The sequence below is a fragment of the Callospermophilus lateralis genome, chromosome 1 (genome assembly GCF_048772815.1).
Source record: "Callospermophilus lateralis isolate mCalLat2 chromosome 1, mCalLat2.hap1, whole genome shotgun sequence".
Classification (NCBI taxonomy): Eukaryota; Metazoa; Chordata; class Mammalia; order Rodentia; family Sciuridae; genus Callospermophilus; species Callospermophilus lateralis.
The window spans coordinates 200922345-200945961 of NC_135305.1; the positions used below are offsets into that span (position 1 = coordinate 200922345).

A 23617-nucleotide genomic window follows, 5' to 3' on the forward strand; every position below is an offset into this window, starting at 1 on the left:
AGAGTGCCTGACAGTGGTGTGGAGTTTGAACCCCTTTAGGGAAGAGACTTCCTAGCCCAGATCAGAGTTCATGACCACAGAGACTCTACCCTTTGACGCCAGCAACCTTCTCTTGGGCCTCTGAGCCATCAGCTTGCCCTGCTCCTGTGTTGGAGTGGGAGATAGGGGTCTGTGCTGTTGTCTGGGGGGGCACTGTGGTTTGCTTCGTGGTTCCTGTGTGGCCTCCAGCTAACCAGAGGTTCCCCTCCTATTCTCAGCATCACTGGCAGGCATGAGGCTGGAGGAAGGTGACATTGCGGTAAGGTGACTTCTCATTCCCACAGGCTCTTTCTGCCCTGGGGACCAGGGTGCTGGGTCTTCGCATCTTTACTATCTATCAGAGGGTCTTCTGTTCCCTAAAGGGTATGGGGGGACCTACATCTCCTTCCTTAGAAGGTCATCACTCTTTCATGAGTAGGCAAAACCCTGCCTGCTCAGTGGTGACCAGTCTGGTGGGCAAAGTGGCCAAGGGTCAGACATGAGGGCTGAGAGCTCCCCAGGTGAAGAGGAGGACGTAACTCATGCCTTCCTGCATCTAGCAGAGAAGTCATTTGGGAAAAGTCACCACCTACACCATTATTTTGATGCAGCTATGGTAAGTTCTAGAAAGTTAGTAAAGGAGGTCCACCAGAGCCTGCATCTGGGGAGCTGACTTTTGACTCATCTGGTATGGGAGGGTCAGACGAGGTGTCTGAGGAAGTAGCATTTCATCTCAAGTGAGGCCTGCAATATGAGGAGTGAAGCGATGCAGTCAAGATGGGAGAAGTGCAGAGTACATCACTGGCAGAAAAGAAGCATTTGCAAGCAAAGCCCCAAGCCCTCTCACCTCTGCCCTTCTTGCCCCAGGTCAGTCTGGGCACCAGCGACACCCTCTTTCTCTGGCTCCAGGAGCCCTCACCTGCCCTAGAAGGCCACATCTTCTGCAATCCAGTTGACCCTCAGCACTACATGGCACTCTTGTGGTAAGCCTGGGTGTGGGTTGTTACCATTCCCTGGGGTGGGGTCAAGGAGGGATGGGGAGATCTGGCACATCTTGGGCACCTCAAGTCATTCCACTAAGCAGGCTCAGATGGGCAACTGAGACCCCCGGGACCTATCTGCTCTTGCCAACATCTGAGTTGGGTGGGGAAGAGCCTAAAACCTGGGATCCTCCAAACCTAAGTTCAAATTCTGACCCTACCACTTCTATATCCTGTGTGGTGCTGGGCAAACCCCATGGCATATCTCAGCCATACCTTCCTCATAAAATGGAGAGACTAAGATTGTTGACTTGATAGTGTTGTGGTGTGCCTAGCTCATGGTAGACCCTCATCAAATAGTGAGAGGGACATACTGCTTCCTGACCGTTCTCACAGTAGTAGGCCTGGGCTCTGTGATCTGACCATAAGCCTTTGGAAACCTTAAGAAGCTAAGCCCCAAGATCTATGGAGGATTTGTAGGTTAGTCAGCCTATCAACCCCATCCTGTTGTATAGATACTCCAGCTCCCTGACTCTGCCTGGGCTCCTTTATGGTAGCCTCCTGTGTAAACAGCCTGAGACAAGTGATTCCAGCTCCTCTTAGGGATGTGCCAGGATCCTGGAACTTGGATCAAAGCCTCAGACATTGGAGGTTCTGGTTCCCTGCTATGTTCTGCCTGTAGGCTGTGCTCCAGCCTCACCCACAGCCTCTCTGCCTGAGACTCTTCCAAAACCCATGGGTCCAGTGCTCAGAGTTGTGTACACTTCTGCAGCTTTAAAAATGGCTCCCTCATGAGAGAGAAGATCCGCAATGAATGTGCTTCCTGTTCCTGGAGTGAGTTCTCTAAGGCACTGCAGTCCACAGAGATGGGGAACGGCGGAAACCTGGGTAGGCTGTTTAGTGATGCCTGGGCCTACAAATGGGCAGTAGCTGTTTGCTGGAGGGGTAGGGTCTGGAGCCCCAGGAGTTGGGGGAGAGGAGGCCCATGGAGAAGTCCAGGGGAGTCCTGTTTGTCCATACTTCTAGTCCGTAGACCTCAAAAGCTGCTGTGTTATCTCATGTTCTAGTGAGAGTCCTGAGACAGCTGTTGGCCACTGCCCAGTGTACTGGGTGGAGGTCAGGCCATAGCTGCCTCTTCTGACCTCCTTGAAGCCTCTGGTGACAGCATCAGAAATGTCATACATAATATCTCCCCTACCCTGGTACTTCCCTATACACAGCTTTCTGCGTGGACACAAGGTTCTGTTAGGAAAGGTACCCAGCACCTGGGCAGGCCTCTGAGCAGGGAGAGGATGTGCCTCCCTTGGTGAAACCTGTGTTGGTATTTCAGGAGGGTTAGGTAGACATTTCTTTAAATGGGCTGCCAGGAGGCAGGGGAAGTCACTTCTAGGAAAACCTATCTTGGGCCTTTCTGGGTCTCCTTTTGTTCTGATGGAAAGAAGGAACTGAAAATATTCCCAAGGCTCATCTGTGGACATGGATATGGGTCATTTCGCCTTGCCCTTTTCTAAGACTGTTGAGAAGATAATCTTTGTTTTTGATGCCTGACAGCTGATCTCTTCCTGGTTTTGTTTCAGGTTTTTATTTTGATGTAATGGAGATCACCCCTGAAATTATTGGGCGTCATAGGTTTAATGCAGAAAACCATGAGGTAGGTATGTTACTAGCTGCATTGATTCCAGTTCTGAGTGTTAAATTGAACAGTTGCCTGTCAATTTGTGCTACTTTTGGGGACTTCATTTCCCCCCATCCACTGGTGAAACAGAAATTTTTGCGTGTGTAGCCCACCTTCTAGAGGCCGGAGAGGTAGCAGGGTCTAAGACAGACACCACCCTTTCTCCCAAGGAGGAGCATGGGAAACCTGAGTGCTCTCTGAGCTAACACTCGCTCCCTTGCTGCCACTGAGTGTCACGGAGCTTGTTTCTTTGTTGAGCCTTACCCTACACCTACCAATGGCTCATAGATTTTAAAGTCAAAAATTGCTTCCTTGTAGAAGAAAAGCCTATGGGATGGGAGATACTACGTTTATTGAGCACTATTTGGTTCCAGGCACTGTGTTTGTGGTTTTCTGCAACATTCATTTACTTCTTAAAAGCAATCCCAGGAGGTAGGCATGATCATTCCTCTTTACAGATGGAGAAATTGAGGCTTAGGCTTAACCTGCCCAAAGTCACAAAGTGACAGTGAATGCAGGAGGGACAGACCCAATTCTCTCTGCCTCAGAAGCCACTGTTCTCTTTCTCCTTCACCACATGGCCTCTCCCAGGAGGGATTTAGTCGGTGGGTTTGGAATTAACTTTTCTGATAGTTACCCAAGAGTCATCATCCCATTTTTGGGTTGGACCTAAGAGTTGCTGTGATCCCGTTAAATGTGGATGAACCTCTTTAAGACACTCTATTTATAATCATTGTAACAGGTTGGCGTTGGAATGGATAGCTGACAGTGGCATAACATATTTGGTTTAAATGGAAAGCTTTCGAATTAATGAACTTTCCACCACTATAACAAAATACCTGAGAAAAATTATTTAAAAAAGGAAAAATTTATTTTGGCTCACTGTTTCAGAGGTTTTGGCGCATGGTTACTTGGCTTGGTTGACTGTGGCCTGTGATGAGGCAGAACATCCTGGCAGGGAAGGCATGATATAGTAAAGCTGCTTACCTTGTGGTGACCCAGAAGCAGGGGGTGGGGTGAGGACAAAATAAAACCTTCAAAGGCATTTCTCTACCACCACCTACTTCCACTAACTAGGCCTCATTTCCTAAAGTTTCTACCACCTTCCAACAGTGCCGTCAGCTGGGGACCAAGCTGTTAGCTAGCACATGACCTTTATGACCCAAACCATAGTGACTTTATATGAAATGAAGGGACTTCCTCTTGATCCTCTGAAAGAGAGAGAGAGAGACAGAAGATATGTCTGCTCTCTTAGGCATGTCAGTCCCAGCTTTGGCAAGGAGAAGGTAGCAGACATGTCTGATTGGTGTCAGGCACCAGGGACACAAAGGAGGGCAAGACACAGGTGGTCCTGGCTCTGTGGAGTCCACAGTCTAGAAAGGAGATGGACAGTAAGCAGGTAAAGGAAAACATACACCACTCCAGGGGTGATGCAGGAGAGAGCAGGAGGTGGGCTGGGGCTTGCCCATGTGGTGTGATCCGAGTGGCCCTCTCTGAAAAAGGGCCCTTAGGCTAAGACCTGAAGGATGGGGAGGCTCTCACTGTGGGCTGGAGTAAGCTTCCAGGGAGGGAAGGCTAGAGCATAGTAGTTGGTGAGGGAGGGAGGCGGCAGGTTCTATTCTTGGTCTCAGGTCCTAGGGAGACAGGGTAGAGCTTGGGGGAGACACCCATCAGTGTCAGCTTGCCCAATGCCCCTCAGCTCCATAAGTCATGGCTCTCACCTATCAAGTATTAACTACATCTATCAGGCTGTCATTTGATACGATCATTATAACAAGCCTAAGAAACAGGTGCCCCTCTTACCTCAGTCTTGTTAAGAAAGAGAATGACGCTCAGCAAGATGGAAACAAATCAAGATCACAGAACTGACTGGTGGGGTCAGACTTTAACCCTTGGCTGCCTGACACTGAGCTCTGTGAGGCCTCTGACTCCCTAAAGTGTTACACACATGAGATGCGAGTCTCTCTCTCTCTCTCTCTCTCTCTCTCTCTCTCTGTGTTTCTTTTTGTTTGTGCATGTGACAGGTGAAATTAGTGGTTGAAGAGACCAGCTACTCTAATTCTGGTGTGTTGTTGAAAAAGATCTCTCTCTCTCTCACACACACATACACACACACGCACACCTGCACACCAGTAGGCGTTGGGAGTTCCTCACTGTGTGCCTACCTTCTCATGGAATCAGGTCCCAGCATTCCCCAGAGATGTGGAAATTCGAGCACTGATCGAAGGACAATTCATGGCCAAGAGGATTCATGCAGAAGGCCTGGGCTACCGAGTCAGTAAGTGAACTGCTGGCAGGATGTGTGCTGGAGTAGGGGCCCAGGGCCCAGGTCACACCTCAGGCCCAGGGCAGGCAGGACAGTGTCTAAGTCTGTTACAGGGGGCCTCACACAGGAGGGTGGTGGAGCCTGACCCTGGTGGGGGGTGGTGATAAAATGAGTCTGCCTGCCTCCGTGGGCAGGTGTGGAAGAGGAGACGGTTAGCCTGCTTCTCAGCTGCTTCCCCAGGAGCCTGCTTTCTTAGCCAGGAACCACAGGACTCAAAAAGGATCCCGAGTGCCTAGCCACAGACCAGGCATCCTGAGCTCTGGATCCCAGGGACATGGGCAGTGCAAGTGGCAGGCTCTACTCTGGGCCATGACTGGGACTTTCTGCTTGGGCCAGGACAAGTGGGGATTCAGTACCACCATCAAAACTCAGAGGACTGGCGTGACCCAGGGCTCAAAGGGAGGCAACCAGGAAGAGAAAGGGATTCATGAGAACTTGAACTGTGGGGTAGGTGACTCCAGAAGATCAATGGGTTCCCATAACTGATGGTATTGAAATGGCCTGAGGTTCTGAGAGGAAACGAGACTTGATGACCATAGAATTCAGGTTTCTGAGATGTATTTGTCCCTCTGAGAAACAACTGTTGTCACTGGAGAAGGTCAAAAACCTCTGAAGCCACTTTGCTTGAGGGCTCCCTTAGGAGCCTTTTATGGGCAGTTCATGTTCTGTGTAGGATATGCTTTATTATGTCTTTGAACCAACCCTGTAAAAGGATGCTATAAAAATAAGCACTGGATAAACCTCTTGGAAAACCCGTTAGACAGCATCTGCTAAAGCTGGATATCCACTTTCCCAGCAATCTTACTTCTATGTAAATGCACAATAGAAATGTATACACATGTTCTTTAGAGGTTCATGAGAACCTTTATCATGATGTGCTTAATAGCCCCATGGTAGAAGCAGTCCAGTGCCCATCCACAGTAGACAGGATGAATGCATTATGGCCTATTCATGCAACAGGATGCTAAGCAGAAATGTAAATGAACCAGCTTCAGCTACCTGCAACTAAATGGGTAAATCTCACAAAAATAGCACTGAGTAGAAGACGCCAGACACTGGAGTATAAATGGCAGCATTCTGTGTACATCTGACTCAAGACTGACAAAACTATTTGCTGTTGTTGGAAGTCAGGGTAATTAGTAGTTACCTTTCAGAAAAGAGAATGAAGCCAGGCTTGGTGGTACCTATCTGTGATCCCAGCACCTGGGGAGGCTGAGGCAGGAGGATCACAAGTGCAAGGCCAGACTCAGCAACTTAGCAAGACCCTGACTCAAAATAAAATAAAAAGGGCTGGGGATGTAGTTCAGTGGTAGAGCACTCCTGAGTTCAAACCCCAGTAACACACACACACACACACACACACACACACACACACACATACACACACAGGACATTTCTTGTACAAAACAGCATAGAGAAATTTATCCCCTTAGCAAACTCAAAATCAGACCTCTTTCCAGCTTAGCTGGGTCTCAAATAAGATATCTCTCTCTCTCTCTCTCTCTCTCTCTCTCTCTCTCTCTCTCTGTCACTCTTTTATCTTTTTGATCAAGCCCAGGACCTCGCACATGCTAGGCAAGCACTCTACCATGGAGCTACACTCAGCTCAATTCTTTTTTATTAGAGCATATTAAATACATAGAATAATGAGTTTCACTGTGGCATATTTATACATGTGTATAATATGTGTATAACATTTTGATTATTTCCACTCCCCATCACCAAACCCTCCTTATCTCCTCTATCCTTTTCCTTTTTTAAATATTCTTTCTTCTAATTTTATATCATCTTTTCCCCCCTAGATTTCACATATGAGAGAAAACATGAAATACTTGTCTAAGTCTGACTTATTTCACTTAACATATTCTCTAACTTCATTTACTTTCCTGAAAATGACAGGATTTTATTCTTTATAGGTTAATAATACTCTATTATGTACATATATCACATTTTTTAAATCCATTCATATGTTAATGGACACCTAGGCTGATTCCATAACTTGCCTATGGTGAATTATAATAAACATGGGTATGTGGGAATCTTTATAGCATACTGACTTTTTTGTTTATGTGTGGTACTGGAGACTGAACCAGGGGCATTCTACTACTAAGCTACAATTTTCTTTAAAGATTTCTTTTTTAGTTGTAAGTGAACACAATATCTTTATTTTGTTTGTTTATTTTTTTATGTGATGCTGAGGCTCAAACCCAGTGCCTCACACATGCTAGGCAAGTGCTCTACCACTGAGCCACAATTCTAGCCCCCACAGCTCTTTTTAAAATTTAATTAAAAAAAAAAAAAAAAAAAAAAACTTTGACACAGGATCTCACTAAGTTGCCGAGGCTGGCCTCAAACTTGCAATCCTCTTGCCTTACTCTCCTAAGCAGATTACAGGTGTGTGCTACTGTGCCCAGCTAGTATATTGACTTTAATTCCTTAAGCTATATACCCAGGAGTGGTATAGCTGAATATGTAGTAGTTCTATTTTTAACTTTTTAAGAAGCCAATTCCCATGATGGCTATGCTAATTTATGTTCCCACCAACAATGTTTAAAAGGTGCTTGCAGCATTTATTGTTACTTGTATTCTTTTTTTTTTTCTCCAGTATTGGGGATTGAACCCAGGGTGCTTTACTGCTGATGTACCTCTCCAGCCCTTTTTATTTTCTATTTTGACAAGGGCCTTGAGCTGTTTTGACCTTGCCTTCTTCCTGCTTAGCCTCCTGAGTACCTTGAATTACAGGGGTGCACCACCTCAACATGTTATTTGTATTCTCGATGGATGATAGGCATTCTGACTGGGGAGACCCAGCCCAACTTTTATCTTTTTTTTTTTTTTTCAACTTTTATCTTTTTATATTCCTTCCTTCTATGTCATTTGAGTCCTTTTCCTTTTCTATATTTTAATATATTTATTCCTATTTTGTATTGTCTTTTGATTAATGCATTTCAAAAGGCTAGATGTTCACTGGGCCTGGTGGTGGCATGCCTGTAATCCCAGTGGCTTGGGAGGTTGCGGCAGGAGGAGTTCCAGGTCAAAGCCATTCTCAGCAACTTAGTGAGGCCCTAAGCAACTTAACAAGACCCTGTCTCTAAATAAAATATTTTTTTAAAGGACTAAGGATGTGGCTCACTGGTTAAATGCCCCTAGGTTCACTTCCTGGTACAAAAAAAAAAAAAAAAAATCCATAATATGTTGTGTGTTCAGTTTTGCATTTCTTTTTTCTTTTTTTTTTTCATTTCTAGAAAGAGTAATTTTCATCTTTTTCTGTTCTAATGAATGTTCTTTTAAACTAGCCCTTTGTTCTCTTGATATATTCCCCATTTCTTTAGTTTGTAGGGGCAGGATGAGAGAGAAAGTGTGTCTGCACCCTATATTTCTTAGCTCAGCTCACTGAAAGAGGCTGGGAGCAACATAATCCCAGTAGCAAAGAACATCCAGAGAACGAATTTAAACACCTTTCTCCACCCAAGGAGCCAGGGATCCTTGGATTCATGAAGGTTATAGGGGCTGATATAAGGATAAAACAAGTTGAACCTGCCACATTTTCTGCGCTATGTCTTCTCTAATTTTTTTCTGTTTACCACTCTAGTTTTAAGAAATTCCCTGATTTGTATCCTTCAGGTTATTAAATTTGACTTTGCCATGTTTACTATTTAGCCTTTCCATTTAGTTTTTTATTTTTGTAACCATGCATTATTTTTTAATTTCTAGGACTCTTTCTTGTCTCCTGGTTCTTTCTTATAGTGTTATATCCTTGTTTTTGGAACGTTATATTCCTTCAAATATTTCTGAAGATTCATATTAGGATTTATTTCAAATTGGCTTTTTAAATTCCTTGAGTTATCACCTTATTTCTTGGGTATTCTATTTGTTCACATCGATCCTTCTCTTTCTTGCTATTGTTGTGGTTGTTTTTTCTTTTTCAAGAACAGAGTGACTGGGGGTTCTTGGCACTAAATGAATCACATCTCTTAGTGGAAACAACAAGCTTAGGTTTCCTTTTCAGGAGCAAGGTCTCTTCTCCTAGTGGACTTTCCTCCCTGCCCAAATACAAGAGATGCCTAGACAGGCTATGTATTGGGGTGAATGTGTTAACTTTCTGTCACTGTGGCAAAATACCCGACAGAAACAATTTGAAAGGAAGAAAGGTTTATACTGGTTCACAGTCTCAGAGATTTCATTCAGTTCATGTTCACTTGGCTCTGTTGTTTCTGGGCCTGTAATAAAGCAGAACGTCATAGCAAGGAGTCCGTGTGGAGCAAAGCTATTCACCTCATGGTGGCTGAGATCATAAAGAAAGAGGCTGGGAACAAAATCTACCCTTGAAGGGGATACCCCAGTGACCTACTTCCTCCAATAGGCCCTACCTCCTAAGGTTCCCACCACCTCCCAGTAGCCCATTAAGCTGTGAATCTGTCAGTAGATTAGTTCATTGATGAGGTTAGAACCTCGTGATCCTATCACCCCACCAGAGGCCCCACTTCTGAACACTCCTGCATTGGGAACTGAGCCTTCAACACCAGAGCTTGGGGGACATTTCATTTCCACACAACAGTGAAAAGATAGATTTAACTTGATGCCTTTGATCCCTGTAAATGCTGTCAAGATGGAGTCTTCCCTACAATGTCTTCAAATGAGCAGGATATTATTCTGGTTAAAAGATGAGCTCAGCTTCTTTTTCTAGTAAATAAGTGCAGCCACGTCTATCTGTCTACGTCTATCTGTCCGTCTGCCATAGGAGTTTGGTGTTCCTTCAGGTTCTACTTCTCTGTCCACTGCACCCTAAAGACTTCACTTTTCACCTGAGGTCAGACCAGGGACAGGGAATGGAGACAAGGGTTTTCAGATTCCTGCTTTGGGGAAGTTGATAGTTTACTCCAGGAGCAGTGCTTAAAGGTTCTTCTTCTTCTTCTTCTTCTTCTTCTTCTTCTTCTTCTTTATATATATATATATATATATATATATATATATATATATATATATATATATATTACCACCAACACTTAGCATTAACCACCTTTAAATTTGCTGCCCATCTGATGGGTGGGTCTAAACAGATATCTCAGTGTTAGTATAATCAATGTTTCTTTCATTAATGAGTTTGAACAGCTTTGAGTAACTTTAGTTTCTTCCTCTGTGAACTGATTTATTTCTATCCTTTCCCATTTTTCTGTTGAATTGACTTTTTAAAAATTGATTTGCAGAAATTCTTGGTATATGTTGAAGATTAAGTCCTTGTCATTTTTTTGTGTTGCAAACCTCTGTTAATCTTATAGTGTCGGCACTGGAAAAGAATTTTCACCAAACTAAAGCCATCACATGTTCATCTTATATTTTATGAGTTTGCAATATTAAGAGGGTTCCCCTATGCCAGTGTCCCAGAAATGCTGTTTTGCATTCTGTGAATGTTATAATTTTACCTTCCCTATTTTCAACTTTTATCCATCAGGAGTCTGTGTATGGTATAAATTGGAATCTGATTTAATTTTTTCTACAAGTTGATCTAATTTTCCAAATACTGTCTATTAATTGGTCTGTTTTTCCCCATTACTTTTAGTGCCTCTTTATCATGTTTTAAATTCCTACATATACATGGACCTCTCTCAGCCTTTCCTTTTCTACTCCATTGGTTTGTTTGACTGTTCTTGGGACAAACTGTATTATTATGACTTTGTAGCATGTCTGCATTAGTCTTCTAGGGCTTCTATAACATCAGACTGGGTGGCTCAAACTACAGAAATTTATTTTCTTACAATTCTGGAGGCTGAAAATCTGAGATTAATTTGGTGGCAGGGTTGGTTCCTTCTGAGGCCTCTCTCCTTGGCTTGTAGATGACCGTCTTCTCTCTTTGTCTCCTTCTGTGTGCCTCTACATTTTAATTTCCTCTTCTTAAATGACATCAGTCATATTGGATTAGGGCTCACCTTAACGACTTCTTTTAACTAAATTACCTTCTTTTTTTTTTTTTTTTCCTTTGGCAGGTATAGGGGATTGAACTCAGGGGCAGTTTGCCACTGAGCTATATCCCCAGACCTTTTTATTTTGTATTTAATTAATTAATTTATTTATTTTTGTACTAGGGATTGAACCCAGGGGCTCTTAACCACTGAGCCACATCCCTAACCCTTTTCATATTTTGGGTCTCGATAAGTTGCTGAGTCTAGCTTTGAACTTGTGATCTTCCTGCCTCAGTCTCCCTCTACACTGGGATTATAGGTATGGTCACTGCAACCAGTTTTATTTTGTATTTTGAGGCAAAGAGGCAAGGGTATTGAGGATGGCCTCAAGCTTATAATCCTTCTGTTTTGCCTTCCTGAGTCTTTGGGATTATAGGCGTGTACCACTGTGCCAGGTCTAAATTACTTTTTTTTTTAATATTTATTTTTTTAGTTGGACACAATATCTTTCTTTATTTTTATGTGGTGCTGAGGATCGAACCCAGGGCCTCTCATGTGCTAGGCGAGTGCTCTACCACTGAGCCACAACCCCAGCCCTCTAAATTACTTTTTAAAAGAGATATTTATCTTGCTCTTTGTCTTCAAATATAATTATATTCTGAGATACTGGCAGCTAGGACTTTACCATATGAATTCGGGAGGGAGATGCAATTTAGCCCATAATAATGTCTTGTGTTTATTTTTTATTTGTTCTGATTAGTTATACATGAAGGTAGAATGCATTTTGATACATTGTACACAAATGGAGCATAACTTCTCATTCCTCATGTCTTAAAACCTAATGTATCAATTCTCCTCCTGGTTTTTCTTCTTGTTTATAGGACTTTATTTTTCCATTAATATCTTATAACAATTTGGCTCAGTTCCTAAAACAAAAATCCAATTGGAATTTTTATTTAGGTTATAAATTAATTTTTATTTAGGTTACACTGAATTTATACTTTCACTTGAAAAAATAGCATGTTCATAATATTAATTAAGCCCAACCAAGATTGTGGAATATCTTTTACTTTATCTAGATATTATTTTTTGTCCTTTAATAGCATTTCATTTTTTCTTCATAGAAACTTTTGAATTCTTTGCAAAGGAACTAACTGGCTACATTACATTACTAGTTGCCTTTGTGAATGGTAATTTATTTTCTACTGCATTTGTTATCTATTATTATTAAAAATGCCACTGATTATTATGTTATATGCAACGTATCTGCTAACCTTATTAATATTAGTTCACTTTTTTGTTTTATTTTTCTAAGTAGATGACCTATAGATCACTATTTGTCTGCAAATAGTGATAGTTTTCTTTGATCCTTTTACCTTTTTTGTTTATCTTATGGCATTGATGAGTATGCCACTTACTATGTTAAATACTACATACTATGTATCTTTGCTCTTTTCTGAATTCTGTTATTTATCTATTGCTGTTTAACAAATTAACTCAAAATTTAGTCCCTTAAAACCATAATCAGCCTTTATTATCTTACACAATTCCCTTGGTTCAAGAATTTGAGTCAGCATAACCAAGTGGTTCTTTTTGTGCATTTTTTGTAAAGGTGTCTTCTTATGTTGCTCAGGATAACCTCTAAATCCTGGGCTCAAGGGATCCTCCTGTTTCAGCATCCCAAGTAGCTGGGACTCTAGGCACACAACAGAGTATCCCAGGTAGCTGGGACTACAGGTGCATACCACTGAGCCAGGCTCTGCCTGGTGGTTCTTACTGAGAGTCTTGTCTTGAGTTTGCAGTTGAGCCATCTTCCAGGGCTCAAGTCTTCTGAGGACTCCATGAAAGCTAGAGGATCTGCTTCTAAGATGGTATATTCACATGGCTGTTGGCAGAAGACCTTGGTTTCTTACCATGGAGACTTCTCCATAGGGCTGCTTGAGTATCTTCATGACATGGCAGTTAGCTTCTCTTGAATTGAGTAATCTAAGAGAGAATGATCTACATCAGAGCAAGATGGAAGCTGCAATATCTTTTATGACCTAGTCTTGGAGTTCATACCTACCCTGTCACGCACACAAGTCCTGTTGGTTACATGAGTTAGCCCTGTTGAACGTGTGAGGAGGTTACATGAGAACATGGATATTGGGAGGCATGGATCATTTGGAGGTCATTTTGGAGTCTGGCTGGCATATCAGTCTTAAAGATAATACTTCTTAACCTTTATATTAAGAAGGGTGTTTGTTGTAAATTTTGGTGAATTCTTCTGTCTTGTACAGTCCTTTAATCATCTAAGGAAATTTCTTTCTATTCTTGTTTTTTTTTTGAGAGATTTAAAAAAATAATGAAAATGTAAGACAATAAAGGTGGATGGACAGCAGTCTCCCTAACAAATTACATGTGACAGGCCTACGTGGACAGAGTCAGCTTTGGTTCTCTTCCTGGTCATGGATATTACAAGAGGCGTTGCTCCCTCACAATCACTCAGTGACTGAAGAACTCTGGAAAACAGCCCTCTCTGCCGTGGGGGAATTGTCACAGCCATTACACTTTTTTTTTTTTCCCTTGCAGTGCCCAAGACAAAGATTCTGGCCACAGGAGGGGCATCTCACAATAGAGACATCTTACAGGTAGGTGCTGGTAGTGGACCCCATGCCATGGCCCCTTCCATGTCTGTTATGTCTAAGAGCCAACAGGAAGGGCTGCCTCTGTTTCCACACCTGCAGGAATGGGGAGCCCATATTCACACTCTCAGGAGCTAGCTCTTTGGCCTTATAGCTCCCACTGTGAGTGGGTTCCATCTTACATCCAGGTGAATTCTTTGGTCTTTTATAGTCCACTCTCTGATAGCAGCAGTGGCCTCTGGAAGCCCATGGGAAGTGCCTGTCCTTCCCCTGTGTGAGCCTTCTGACATCTAAGACAGTGTTCTTGTTCCTTAATGTTTCTCCCTTCCAATTTAACTCTCTGACTTTTCAACTATTCCTCTTGTAACACAGTTTCCAGGCTTTGTCTCTATCCCTCTGGTCCTCCATTATGCTAGAAATATATGACCCAAAGTAGAATCAATCTACACATGTCTGACACTCAGGCTATCACATTGTACAGCCATTAGCTCCTCTTAAGGGGACACTGTACATTTTGAGGTTTAGCCTGTGGTTGCCTTAGCTATTTGAGTAATGACCTCAACTGCTTCGCTCTGGCATACCTGTCTTAGGTAAGATTATCTAGGAGCAGAGCCTGAAGTGAGGTTTCTTCTATAAGTTGTTTGTGGACAGTACTCCCAATAGGAAGGGAGTACAGAACTCAGGACAGGGTTGGGGAAAAAGAATAAGCAAGGATATGACCTGGAGTCTGCTTTAGCTTTGTCCTCTGGGGTGCTCTGGAGCATGAATTAACTCCTGAGCTAGTTCTGCCTTGGGCAGTGGGGCCAACTAATTGTCTTGGAGAGGGCTGAGTTGAGAGGTAGCCTCTGTAATTTGTTCTCATGAGGAGGAAGTACTGTGAGCCATTAGCTTCCAATACTCAGCAGCTGGGTGGGGGATACACATGGTCCAGTGAATGAATCCTGATGGGGTGCCAGTGGCATCTACTACAATACCTCTGGGCAATTATAAGACCTTCCTCCAGTCTTTTCCATGTGAAATCGTCTTAATACAGTTCCTCCATTCTAAATTTATGCAATTTAATTTTTGTACCTAAATGAAGAGGTTCATCATGATCCCTATAAAATGTGACCTTGGCTGCATGCCTATAATCCCAGTATAATCCTTGTACTACTGAGGTAGGAAGATCACAAGTTTGAGGCCAGCCTTGGCAACTTAGACCCTCAGAAACTGTCTCAAAATGAAAAATAAAAAGGACTGAATATGTAGCTTAGTGGTAAAGTATTCCCGGGTCCAATCCCCTGTACCAAAAATAAGTAAATAAATAAAGTTCCCTTGTTAGTTTGTGTTTGTTAACATTAGTCTGTTTCCCAGCTGACAGTGGTATTTAGTAATCATGCCTCCTAAATCTCCTGCCTTGTCTTGTTAAAATGGTTTAAAAGTACAGGGAGGGCTGGGGATGTGGCTCAAGCGGTAGCGCGCTCGCCTGGCATGCGTGCGGCCCGGGTTCGATCCTCAGCACCACATACAGACAAAGATGTTGTGTCCGCCAAATACTAAAAAATAAATATTAAAATTCTCTCTCTCTCTCCCTCTTTCCTCACTCTCTCTCACTCTTTAAAAAAAAAAAAGTACAGGGATAGGGCTGGGGATGTGGCTCAAGCGGTAGCGCGCTTGTCTGGCATACGTGTGGCCCGGGTTCGATCCTCAGAATCACATACCAACAAAGATGTTGTGTCTACTGATAACTAAAAAAATAAATAAATATTAAAAAATAAATAAATAAAAGTATAGGGATAACCTAGAGAGCTGTTGCCCTCCACTAGGGACTTCCCCTAGGTCACCCTTCTTCTGTTATCCCTGGGGCGGCGTGGCTATGTGTATTTCTTCTTCTTTTGGTACTTGGGGTTGAACCCAGGGGTGCTTAGCTACTGAGTCACATCCCCAGCCCTTTTTATATTTTTATTTTGAGATAGGGTCTTGCTAAGTTGCTTAGGATCTCCCTAAGTTGCTGAGGTTGACTTGAACTTGTAATCCTCCTGCCCCAGCCTCAGGAGCTGGGATCCCAGGCATGCACCACCACACTTGGCCCAAGTGTACTTCTTTGAAGGGCAGCAGAGGTGGAGTGGAAGGGATCAGAGGACATGAGGAAGGAGAGTCTGGAAATTTATTCCAAAATGTCCCTGTGTCCTCTGAGGAATGACTCACCACCATAAAAACTCTGTGTCCTTCCCAGGTGCTTGCAGATGTATTTGGTGCCCCGGTGTATGTCATAGACACTGCCAACTCAGCCTGTGTGGGCTCTGCATACCGAGCTTTTCATGGTAGGTTGATGAATGAGGGATAGGTGTCTCTGGAAGCATTCTGGCACTGTCTGGGCTGAGGAGGGTGGGAAGGGAAAGTAAGGTGTTCCCACTTTGGGGAACTGGGGGACTTTAGCTTCATCTTTATCTCTCCCAGCAAACAAGGACCAACCTGTGCCCTTCATTCCTTTATTCTCTACTTAAAATCGAGACAGGGATGCAGAGATCTGGGCTGGAGTCTGCTTTAGCTTTGTCCCATGGGGTGCTCTGGGACACCTCTGAATGAGTCCTCTGTAATAATCTGGCTCTGCAGAGGGACACTGGAATAGGGCACAAGACATGCTTGAGTGGACATGGCCTGGGTCTGGACAGATGGTGGGCAGGAGAGGTATATAAAGCTGAGCCCTACGTTCATCAAGAGCAGGATGTTGAGACAATAGTGGAGGCTTCAGAACCAAGCATTCCAGCACCCTGGACAGCTCCATGTATGCTCTGATTGAGGCTTTGCAAAACCTCCAGCTAGCATCCTCATCCAGGAAAGTTCTGGAGGAAGCAGCTCTTGCCTGCAAGGGCAGTCTTCCTCAATTTGGACCAGTTTGCCCTGTTTCCTGCCTGCTGAGGGAACTTCTGGCTGCCGTGTACCTCCAGGGCTTTGTCCCTTCCCTCTCTAGTGCTTCCAGTCTTTTGCATGCTTGCTCACAACTCTTCAACATACTTATTCAGACTTATACTTTTCTTTTAATGTTGAGAATAAATCACAGATATTTCCTCAACAATTAACCTTCTTTATTCCTCTCCCTTTGCCTCATCTTCCTCAACCCACCTCTTATATCAAGATCACTGGGGGTTTTATTTCCAGATTGTTGTATTTTTAATTATATTTTACATCATATTAGCTCTTATTTGCACTTAACTATGAGTCTTTCTTCCTTTCTTTCAACTCTCTGTATTTTCTTTTGTCTCTACTAATTTTGTTTGTTTGTTTAATAGTGTGTGTGTGTGTGTGTGTGTGTGTGTGTGTGTGTGTTTTGGCACTGGGGATCAAACCCAGGGATTTGAACATGCTAGGAAAATGTTCAAAGTGATCATAGGTGGTATAACTGTTGCCCTACTGAAGTGTTTTTATAGGTGTCCTATATATGGAATGATAGGATGTAATGGGTTAAAATCATGCTAAAGGCTGGGTATAGCCACTGGTAGAGGCACTTGCCTAGAATGTGTGAGGTCCTAGGTTCAATATCCATCTCTATTTCTATGCTAGTTTTATTGACAAACGAAATGAATTGATTGATTGATTGACTGGGGATCAAACCCAAGGCCTCATGCATGCCAGACAAGTACTCTGCTACTGAGTTACACACCCAATCCTCTAAATGAATATTTTAAGATAGCATCCAGCCAATGATAATTTTGAGGCCTGACATGTCCAGCAAGGTTTTGGTTTCATTGTCCCAAAGAATGCTGGGTAAAGGAATCTGAGTTCAGAATACTCTTCCCAAGAACCTTGATAATGCTGTTGCCTAATCTGGCCTTCAGCATTGCCAGGGAGAAGTCTAGAGTCCATATGATACTCCTCCTACTGCAGAAATGGGAAGGAGTTACCCTTTAGGGACTGCACTGCTGTGTTATCCTCTGTTTTGATTTTATTTTCCCTTTCTGTGCTCCTTTAGTTGCTGAAGGGTACTGGGTCTGTTGCCCTGCTCTGCCCTCCAAAACCAAAGCCTGATCTGAATCCTAGCTCAACCTCAAGGCCTGTTAGCTGCTTTATTTGGAGCCTTCTTCTCCCTTGCTGGTCTGGGAATGAACCTCTCCTGCAGCAGGGTTGTGAATGTGAGTGGAGCCAGGAACAGAGTCTTTGATTTGTTTCTCAGCTGGCCACCCACCACCCATCCCACTCCCTCATCCATACCCCTCTGGCATGAGATTTTCTAGCACCTAGTTGGGAAAACTGGTTCTTACATCTTCAGGGGACCCTCCTTCGCTCAGGGTGCTGATGCATTACTCTGGCCATCTAACACCCCTGCTTAAAATGCCTAGGATTTCCATACTGCTTCTTGCCCACCCATAGCAGCCTTCCCTTCTTTCCAGCTCTGCTATGAATTTGCTTGATGAGCTATGATTGAGTGCCTCCTATGTGCCAGACCATGTGCTAGGCTCCTTGGGTACGGTGGTGACTCAGAGAGATCCAGTCTCTGGCCTCTTGGAATTGTAGCTTGGCAAAGGAGGGACTTTAAACAAAGGATCACCCAGGGCAATGTGGCTTATTGGTAGTGTGCCTTCCTGACAAGTGCAAGGCCCTGGGTTCAATTGCCATACAAAACAAAGAATCACCTAACAAATTACAAAAAGTGCCCTGAGGAAAAGTAGATGGTGCTCAGGGCTGGAGGCTGGGGGAGGCCTCCTGAACTAGTGAGCTTCTTAGGAGCAAATTATCTAAGAAGGAAATGGGTACATGAAGAGGGAAAGAACATTCTAAGGCAAAACATGTGGAAAGAAGACCAGGGTGGTCAGAACATGGTGAGCAATGGGAGAGTGAAGCAGTACAAGGGAAGACAGGCAGGTTGTCTGTTTCTGTCTTATCTGAGGGTTGGCTTGGCCACGCCATGAAAGGCCACTCTACAGCAAGCAAGACAGACTAAGCCCCTGCTGAAGAGCAGTCTGACTTGAAATTTTTTTTCTTTTTTTAAAAACAAATTTATTGAGGGGCTGAGGTTGTAGCTCAGAGGTAGAGTGCCCATCTAGCCTATGTGAGGCACTGGGTTCAATCCTCAGCACCACATAAAAAAAATCAAATAAAGATATTTTGTCTGCCTATAACTAAAAAATAAATATTAAAAAGAAACAAATTTATTGAGGTACAGTATGTGACACAAAAGTTACCTATTTTAAGTGTACAACTCAGTGATATTTTTAGTAAATTTGCTGATTTGTGCAACCATCACCATAATCCAGTTTTAGAATGTTTTGATTTTGTCTTGATGCTGGGGATCAAACCCAGGGCCTTGAACATGCTAAACATGATCTTGACTTAGAACCAAACCCCTAGTTTTAGGACATTTTGTCACCCCAATGTGATCCTTTGCAACATGCCCAAACAGGAAATGGTCTTTCCCTTCTTGAACTACAGGTGGAAAAGATGTGCCCTTTACAGAGGTTGTGAAGTTAGCCCCAAATCCAAGACTAGCTGCTACTCCAAGCCCAGGAGCTTCTCAGGTGAGACACCATCATACTTTGTCATGTATTTGCACTGTGAAAGCAGACCAATTTTTTTCCCAAAAAGGTTAGTTTTTTTTTTTATCATATACATTAAATTTAATGTGTTCAACTGAAGAGGAAATCCTGTTTTGAAATTATCAAGAAAATGGGACAAAAGAAGCCAGATTGTCAGCTAGAATGCACAGATATTGCTGACACTGATGGGAATTCTGAAGATAGTCTTGGTTTGGTGGTTCAACATCAGAGGCCTGAGTAATGTTTCTTGCAATTCCCCAGATCAGCAATAGACAAAGGGAACCTAATGTGAGCCACCTGTGTCATTTAAAATTTCCCAATAGTCTCATTTTTCAAAACTAAAAATAAATAAGTAAAATTAATATCAATAATATATTTTATTTGATCCAATATATCCAAAATATTATATGTATTTAATATAATAACATGTGACCAGTTAGAAGAATTACTAATGTAACCAACTTGTGCACACAAGTTGCTGTATTCCCAGCTCTTTGGGAAGCTGAAGCAGGAGGACCGTAAATTCGAGACTAGCCTGGACAACTTAGTGAGACCCAATCTCAAAATAATACAATAAAAAGGACAGGGAATGTAGCTCGATGATAGAGCACCTTGTTGTTCAATCCTCAGTACCATACCAAAAAAAAAAAGGAAAAAATTTACTAATATGATATTTTATTCTTTTTTGTATGTGTACGAAGCTTTTGAAATTTGATATGTATTTTGCTCTTAAAGTTCTAGGCAGGCTTCAGGTATGCAAAGGCACACGTGGCTTGTGGCTGCTCTCCTGGATAGTGCAGCTCTGGATGTGCCCCATGTGGTCTCAGGATATCAGAGCTGCTTCAAACATCATGCTCTCATGCAGCTGTGTTCAGAGGCAGGTATTGGAATGTACCTGAACTGTATGTGGAAGGCAAAAGGGAGAAAGGTGGGCAGGTAAAAAGACCCTCTCCTGGACCACTGTGGGAAATGCTGGATGGACCACATTGTGGTCCCCATTGAAGAGGAATGCTGGCCAAGGAATCTCTAGTCTATACCCTTCTGAGAGCCAAGACGTGGCCCATGGCAGTCATATGAGTCTGAATGTTTAGTGGTATCTAAGAGGACCTCTACTGGGCTGAAGACCCTACATGTAGAATTATTTCCTTACTAGAGTTTCACAGAAGTATAACAACCAGGTCCCAGACTATGGATCCCTTAATACAGATATCAAGTCAAGTTGATTTCCATAAGGGTTGTCCCATCAATTTTCACCAGATATACAGTGAGACAATCATTCCCAACTACCTTCACCAGAAATTTTTTAACTTTTGTAGATTTGATAACAAAAATTGGTTTCTTATCATAATGTACAGTTTTTAAAAAGTCTTAAAATACAAGTTTGAGAACTAATAGCAGTTCTTTTTATTTTCTTCAGTATTGGAAATTGAACCCAGGGCTTTGCACATGATAGGAAAGTGCTCTACCTCTGAACCATATCCCCATCCCTTTTTGTAAATTTTTTTTTTTTTTTTTTTTTTTTTTTTTTTTTTTTGGAGACAGGGTCTCCCTAGGTTGCCTTAGGCTGGCCTTAAACTTGTGGTCCTCCTAACTCTGGGTCCCAAGACACTGTGATTATAGGCATACTACCATGCTCCTACTGACTAGCATTTCCTCTTTTATGAATTGATGCTTCCTTTCCTTTGTGTAGGAAAAAAGCTAAATTGCAAGCTAATAGGATTTAAAATTTTTAAATTGCAAGTTGCAACCAGATGTCAGAGCACCCTCCCCTCCTGTCCTAAATTGCTCTTTCTGCCCTTGTAGGTCTACGAGGCCCTTCTCTCCCGGTATGCTAAACTTGAACAGAGAGTCTTGTTCCGGACCCAAAGGCCTCTGGAATGAATTCTGCAGGCCCAGGCACCCCTGCCACCCCTGCCTGCCCAGATTCACTGATCCCACTTGGAGACACAGCCCTGAACAACAGGGACTGTCTTCCCTGTTCTGAGCCGCTCTTCCTGCTCATGTTGACTCCTCAGAGGGCTCCTGCCCATCCAGGATCATCCTGAAGCTGACTTCAGCACATCTTCCTGAAGATATTTGGGCTGCCTGTGCCCTACGCCCTAGGTCGGGAGAGCATCTCTCCTTTCCTGTCTTTCATTCAAGGATGCAGGATAACACCGACTATGGAATATATCCACTAAAAATTGTGACCTTTCTATTTTCAAAGGCAGAATGAAAGCTGATCTTGGGACCTTAATCAGCAGAATGAGAGAAATAATGCCTTCTCCCTCACCTACCCCAGCCCTGACTACGCTCACCAAGCACAGATGCCCCACCCCATACCTTGACCCTGCTGTCCATCATCTCCCATCACCCAGAGCCCACAGACACTTCTCTCCTATACCCTGGCCCTCCCAGCTGTTTCTGCCTTGTTCATTTCACCCTCCCAGGTGCCTTCCCAGGACTCTCCTGTCTCACACCTTCCTTCCTTCATGCGCTCACCCTTCTCTGCATACATCACTTGTCCCTCCCTTATGGGTCACCCAGTTTCTCCCCACACCTACCTGGTATAATTCACCATTTCCCACCTGAAAAGAACTAATAGTCCTGGTGGACACACTTCCCGTGCCTTCCCTCAGTTCTGCCCAGAGTCTGCTAGACTCTGGGTCTGGTTGGGCCATCTCCCAGGTGGTGGATTTTAGGGCTCTCTTCTCTTTCTCATTGCAGTTCAGTTTTGGAAGACATTTTATCATGTTTCTGGGAGAATTTTGCAAATTCTTGATTTCTTTCTTATTTGGAGTATTTTCATCAGGTAAATAACTGATCTCACTTTCAGTTATCTTCCTATATTTTTATGGATGTTGGGTTCCTTCTTCCTTCTTCTCCACTGCTCCTGTTTTACATTATATCTCTCTATTTCTGGATCAGTTATTTGCAAAAGCTTCCATAGAAAGTCCTTTGTGATCTTACTCCTGTTAAAATCCTCCAGATTTTTCTTCTGTCACAGGCCTTTGCTGATTCCAATTAAACCAAAATACTTGTGGGCTCATCCAGAGTGACAAGATGCTGCAGGCAGGTCTGAGGCCTGGTGGATGAATAGTGACTGGTGGAAGCTCAAAAGGGAGGTGCTTAGACTGGGACTAGGACCAGAGCGTCACTTCTGTTAAGAGATGAAGCCATCCTGAAAGGGAGTGGTGTCCCTCAGGGGTTGGTGGGTGAAAAGGGGAAAAGGAAGCAAAAATCAAAAGATAACAGCCTATCAGATACAACAGCAACTCCAAGATACAGAAGAAAACACAACTCCCTCATCACCATCTGGATATTGCTTGTTAAAGAAATTTTACATCAATCAATAGAAAAGGGCTCTCTTGGACCGTGAAACAGAGTGAACTGTAACACAGCTCTTCAACAGAAAATTTTAAATCAATTAAAAATTAGTGGATGTGAAAGAAAACCACAGATCACAAATTCAAAAACAAAATGAAAAAGCTTTTCTAATGTGGGAAAGAATTTTTTAACAAAAAGATAAAGTCATGACAATATGGAGACTAAATTCCAACACATCCAAATGAAAGTAGATAACCACTGTAGTAAGGTAAGGCTCAAAGAAGGCAGGAATGAGAAGAAGATAGGCAAAGAAGAGACAGCATGGGTAAATCGGAGCTCCTGAAGGAAAAAAGAAAAGAAAAAGAAATTGAAATGGTGTTAATATTTAGAATTCCCCCAAAGAAACTCCTGAACACTCTGAGCAAGTGCTCCATGTCTGAGCTACATCTCTACCCCTGAAACTAGATCTTGAAAAATCACTCTTGTCACTTGTGGAAATTGGCCCCAAAAGATCAACTCTGAGACCTACTGCAGCAAACTATTACATTATGAAGCTAAAAGAAAAATTCTCCAGGCCAAAGATCTAGTCCCTTACAGAGGAAGATCAGGTTGGTGTTAGACTTCTGAACAAAGCAAAATAGCAATGGAGCAACAATTTCAAAAAGTTTTTTTTTTAAGTATGAACTATGGATTTTTATATCCAGTTTAGCTGTCCTTTGAAATCCAAAGATACAGAAGGAAGTTTTAATTATGCAAGAGCTCAGAGAATATTATAACTTCTACGGAAAGAGAAGCTTCATCCAAGTAGGAAATGATTGGGGAAACTTGAGCAAAAGTACATCTTTAGTTGTAGATCTGATATCCAAATGCAAGCGGGGATAAGGGTGGATGAATAATTTCAAATGATACATGCTTTGTCCAGAGGTAGACAACTAGAAAAGTGGAAAAGAAGGGAGAGGGAAAAAGGAAAGTATAAGAGTTCTTCATGGCATAAGCAATATGTAGGAGTCATATTTTTAAAATTGACAAACCAAAGGTTTGAGGCTTAAGTAAGGAAAAAGGGGAATTAAGAGCATTAAAGTATACTATACTATTACCTTCAATAGTATAATATAAACAATATCATCACTAGAATAAAAAATGCAAATCTCCCTCAATATACAAAGAGACAATAACTAAGTGGAAAATGTAGTGAATGTAGCATCATTCACATAGTAAATAATAAATCCAAGCATGTGAATCCCATCAGTAAATGTATGTGGACTTCATCCACCT

At 42.7% G+C, this 23617-nt stretch overlaps 1 protein-coding gene across 1 annotated transcript in view; it reads left to right on the forward strand.

The window, feature by feature from the left end:
* The window catches only part of Xylb (xylulokinase), a 40245-nt gene extending 17781 nt beyond the window's left edge, over positions 1 to 22464 (forward strand). The window contains exons 11-19 of the mRNA XM_076869102.2: positions 258 to 298; positions 886 to 1001; positions 1771 to 1886; positions 2576 to 2649; positions 4855 to 4951; positions 13471 to 13529; positions 15739 to 15826; positions 18933 to 19018; positions 20840 to 22464. Coding sequence (XP_076725217.1) covers positions 258 to 298; positions 886 to 1001; positions 1771 to 1886; positions 2576 to 2649; positions 4855 to 4951; positions 13471 to 13529; positions 15739 to 15826; positions 18933 to 19018; positions 20840 to 20917 — 755 coding nt within the window. The 3' untranslated portion in view covers positions 20918 to 22464. The remainder of the gene's footprint in view (positions 1 to 257; positions 299 to 885; positions 1002 to 1770; positions 1887 to 2575; positions 2650 to 4854; positions 4952 to 13470; positions 13530 to 15738; positions 15827 to 18932; positions 19019 to 20839) is intronic.
* The last annotated feature ends 1153 nt before the right edge of the window (positions 22465 to 23617 follow it).